At 39.2% G+C, this 5,185-nt stretch overlaps 1 protein-coding gene across 1 annotated transcript; it reads left to right on the top strand.

Annotated features, from left to right (window-relative positions):
- The first annotated feature begins 3,072 nt into the window (after positions 1-3,072).
- Positions 3,073-4,705, top strand: LOC132705192 (uncharacterized). Its single transcript, XM_060675648.1, has 4 exons — positions 3,073-3,270; positions 3,327-3,741; positions 3,795-3,976; positions 4,076-4,705. The coding sequence occupies exons 1-4, from the start codon at positions 3,104-3,106 to the stop codon at positions 4,305-4,307; spliced, it is 996 nt and encodes a 331-aa protein (XP_060531631.1). The 5' UTR covers positions 3,073-3,103; the 3' UTR covers positions 4,308-4,705.
- Positions 4,706-5,185: the final 480 nt, after the last annotated feature.

Below are 5,185 nucleotides of genomic sequence, written 5' to 3'. Positions count from 1 at the left end.
CGACATGTTTAAGATTTTTTAATACGCCCCAATATCATCAGCAAATAATTTGGGAAAATATTGACAAATTTTTTTAGGTTTGTGAAACGTGCCGAAGAAATTGATTGACAAGTGATTCCGAGTAAAACTTGAAATTAATTTCGCCAAAAATGACAAACTCACTTACTATTAACACACTGCACACTATATACACCGCTAATGATTTATATAAAATTATTATTTACATGCGTCGATTATATATATTTGAGTGCTCTGGTTTCTCTTTTCGACTAACTGATGAGCGAGCTCGGCGCTTTGCTTTTGTAGAACCCAACGCCTGCTCGCTATATGGGTGGAACATTGTGTGGAACGTTGTGTTTGTAAGCCTATGCTAATAATACAAGTCCTTTTGAAGCAAACATTACAAATTTTGAGATATGCACATGAGCGAGTCATTCCAAAACATTTAACCAATAAGACCTGTCATATCAAATCATCATCTGGATCAATAAAACCTTGCGGAAACTCTTGCGCCGTTCAACAATCAACATGATCGCTGGCAATTTGTCAGTTTGACAGATCAAATTAATTTTTCAAGGAAAAAACAAGTCCACTGTGCGGATAGCGTTTAAAAGAAGAGCAGCGCGAAGAGCAAGTTAGATTGTGAAACCTAGGTTCATGCGCGGTATTTACGGCCCTTATAATATGCAGAGGGGTCCATAGCCTGCAAATTAATTGAGTTGTCTCATTATTGGTTGTGTAGCAGTTTGTAGTTCCGGAAATCGCTTACAAGCGTTGTATTTGTGATTTATTTTTAGTGGTACCTTGTTACTCGAGTAAACATGACTGGCGTTACATTGGATAAAAGGAAGTCAGTTTTGGAGCTATATTTCAAGGAGTAAACCAGGTTCAACTGTATTGGCGAAATGATTATCAAGCAGAGCCACCGACACGTCTAACTATTCGCCGCATTCGAGACAAATTTGAAGCCGAGGGCTGTGTTAAAGATATACGCAAACGACGATCTGGACGACCTGTAACAGTGACAAGTCCATCTAACTGCTATCTCACTCGCTCACCACATCGGGTGAACTTTAAGAGCCCATCGTACATTCATGTGCAAATATCCTTGTAGTCAGTAGTTCGTACTGCAGTTCGGTGGTATCGTTTGTGTGTGGATGTAAATGGTGAACACATTTGGAACACCTACAATGATCTCTAGGTTGGACTTTAAGCTACACTTTCACAAAAAATGAAACAACTCTGTCAATCAGGTGGATACATTTTATTGGAACCTCTCTGTATAATTAATTAATTTACAAAAACTCTATCGTAACTTTTGTGAAATAATTTGCATTCATTCGGAAGGTAAGTTTTCGAGAACCATCCAAAAATAGACTCAGGCATACACCGCTCCTTCCTCGGCCCTCCGCGCCTCCACCCGCTCCCACGAAACTTAATTAACTCGTTCCGAAAGAAAGTTAATCTAGTAAATGATTTAAACAAAAGACGTAGAAATGTCGCCGACGATAAGAGAGAAAGCACAGCTCCCAATTAAATATGTAAAAGTTTAGTGAGTTTCGAATACCGTTCCCGCCGGCCCCTCCCGACGCTACCACCACCTTTCGCGCAAACGGGTTTAAAGTTAAGGGCTGCCAGTTTAAAATAATCTTATGTAAATCTGTTGGGGCTTAAGAAGAGCGAGAAAGCTACGCGGCGCGGTCTCGACTGCGAGCGAGACGGTGCGTTCCCAAGTTTCGGATGAAGAATAGAAGCATTTAACGAATAAATTTGCTTCCCACCTGGTTGTTCTCAGATTATTTAAACGTTTCTTAATACGGGCCATTATTTAAGATCCCGGTATGCTAATTACCGACTTAGCGTGTGTTCGTTTCATCCCCGAGCCGGGGCGGGAATCTCCGATGCTTCTTTTGACTTTATTTATATTCCCCAGGCTGGGAGTATATGTTATAGGGGGGTACGCAAATTTACTTAATATCCTCGGCTCGCAACACAAACGCAATCGGTTGTTTATGATCTCACGTGGGGGAACCGCTGATTATGCCATTCACGAAAGTCAAATTTTCAATTTCAACCAAATCAAGAAGTGGAGACACAAAACACCCATAAGAAACGTTCGAGTTCTTAATCTAAGGGCTTTAACTCAGACATTGAAATGGGTTTCAGTTTGGGAGTCACTGATTGATGATGCCTTTCAATATTCTTTAAATGAAGTAGGACTTATTGTTTACATAGTTGACGAGACTTACAAGATATATAAAATTATAGTTCAGGAAAAGAATATATGCAAAATAATACAAACTTAAAAAAAAAGAATCAAGCGAGATTTTATTTAAATCCTGACAAGAAAACCCAGGAACTCTCTTTTACAGATATTCAAGACAACATGTTGGCGTTGGAGCTACTAATTGGACAAGTTCGTCTAAAAAGTCAATTGTCGCATTTAAAAGGCTTTCACAAAGATCTGGAAAACACAGAACCAATACCAAGAAATGAACCTATCAGAGCCCTTAAGCACTGAAAGACTTCTTCATTTCAAACACCGAACCAATACCAAAAAATGAACCTATCAGAGCCCTTAAGTACTGAAAGACTTCTTTATTTCTAAGCAAGATGGGAAGCCATATCAGTGGAAAAGGAACATTTCAAAAGATATGTTAATAGTTCAGTGATAAAATCAAATGTATACTATGAAGCTGAACACTTAATGACACCATAATAACCAGAAGTACTTTTCTGCCAAGCTGGGGAGTATGATTCTAAGGTGGAAGAAACTTTATAATTTATCTTCAGTATTAATAACGTAAAGATTAATCTGTTCTATTAGAGATTTAATTACCAGAAATTATTTGGGAAGTACAGAAGAGGGTCAAACTTCTTTATTAATGATATTCCTTCCAGTCAAGAGAAACTCTTCAATTTCTGAAATAAACTAGAAACATTTTTTCCAGATTCAGCAGCAATTCCAAATGTTTGTACAGTTCATCGAATAAGTAAATAAAATAATGTTAATTTTTAATTTGTTAAAAAAATCTCACCACAGACGTTGCTAAGTGATGGACTGTCATTTTGACAGCGCTGCTTTTAAGAATCCAAATTCTCAATGGCTGACGAGGAAGTTCCTCCCCCCGACTTAGACGTAGAGCCCGAAATTGAAACACAGCCTCCACAGGAAGAAGCTCCGATGCTTCAGCAGCCTTCAATTACTTCTGCTCCACGAGAAGAAGATGCAACTAAGGCACCTCACGCCGAACCTGGCATTAGAATCCAGTACTCCCAATAACTCTAAGAAATATTAGGCCTGGTGATGACGCACCATGTTTCAGATCAGCGACTGATCCGCTGAATACAGAATTCCTATACTATAGCGCTATATTGAAGACGTTGGGACCGACATTGTCTCACGAAGACGACAGACGTCACATTATTCCATGGATCAGAAAACTGTTCAGGCCAGAATATCAAAGTACCGCTCTCAGAGAGAAACGAAACAAATATTTGGCGTTCCTGACCACCTCACTGCTACTGGACGAAGCAGTATCCATTTTCCGACAGTATCCGCCAGATGGCGCGTTGCCTGATATGAGCAGCATCCGCTCGACGCCAGTGACTGCGGCTCAGTGGGAAATCGACGGGACGTGGCAGGACACGCTCAGGAATCTCCCGGACAATTTTCAAATGCTGGATTGTTCCGTTCACGAAACTCAGGAGGAGTGTAACAAGGACCATTCTCTAGACAGGGTTTGTATTTAATGGTAGAGTCGAATGTTACATCGACGGTGCACTTGTCTTAGATTTTAGACCAAGAGTTTCAGTTTTTCCTGTACCTAGCAAAACCTTATGCCGCTATGATAACGGGAGGAGCTGAGAGGACTAGGGTGTCCGCTTGGCTCCAAATACTGTGCTCTATTCACGGTATCCAAAGTTGCTCGAAGATGAAAGCTATACGAAACGACTACATGATGGCTTTATTAGGGTACCGGGTGATCCGTTTTTTAAAATCTGATTATACCATTCGATAATAACGGAGTCTCCTATAAGGACAACATTAAAAACCGAAGATGATGACTTTTAGGTATATTCAGGACATGCGGGTGGTAGGTCCATTCGCAGAACTTCCTTCGTGGCAAACTTTGAAACCTCTGGCGGAGGCGGCGAAATTGGCAGCTGAACATTGCCCTATAACAGATCCGAGCGGAAGTCATGCCGATGAATTTTTGGCTGAACAGCCGATGCCGGACGATGGCGCTTTCTGTTATATAGCCCTTACGGGGGACCTGGTGTCGGGTAATTTGCAGCAGGGGTGAATTGTTTGTGAAGTACAAAGAAATTCAATATTCGAAAACGGACAAAGTTTACATTATATATTGAAATATATAATATACGCGCTCTTGCCATATTGTGAAGAAAACGCTTTAAACGGCGTTTACATATATTATTGTTTCATTTATAAAAAAAATGGCAATTTTTTTTTGGGCGCGCGAATATTTTTATAAATAATATTTCAGAATATATATGTATGTGTTTTAAAGTAAAACCTTTTAGTGCAACATGGAAAATGACTATAAAACGGGAAACAACAAATTCAAAATTTTAAAATGAACACATTTTAAAGCATTAAGTTTTAAACGAATCTGCAGCGTATTGACATGGCCCAATGATTCTCTATTTCTGCTAATTTGTCGAATAAACTAACTCAAAATAAAACTTGACTGGAAATATGTGTTTGAAATTATTTATATAATACTTGTAAACTGACTGAAGGCTCGCTCCTATAACAAATATTGTGAATTATTTTTAAACCATAGTTCATACACTAAACAATTTAAACTTTTTACTGTCTACTACTTCGCAAATCGCAAAGTCGTCAATATAATGTTTGGAATTGTCACAAATGCTAACACATACACACAGCACCTTTTTTTCACTTCTCGCTACGTCGGTCAAAGGTAGTTAAGAACACTCGTCCATTACAGACATTCGCCGAGAATTCAAAACAGCACATAGGAGAGAACTGAGCGACAAAACGTACGAAAAAGATCTCAAACCTAATCAATATTTTTGAAAACGTATGTACTTGTACCCAATTACGATGTGCTGTAATGTGTTGTCTTACAATTACGGCTTGTCGGCTCTTCACTTGTGCACTGAGACAATTCTCAGGATCTCTTCCCAGATCTCTCTA

Source organism: Cylas formicarius, unplaced genomic scaffold, assembly GCF_029955315.1.
Source record: "Cylas formicarius isolate icCylForm1 unplaced genomic scaffold, icCylForm1.1 PGA_scaffold_7__23_contigs__length_41026272, whole genome shotgun sequence".
Classification (NCBI taxonomy): Eukaryota; Metazoa; Arthropoda; class Insecta; order Coleoptera; family Brentidae; genus Cylas; species Cylas formicarius.
This window is presented reverse-complemented; position numbering and strand designations above follow the sequence as displayed.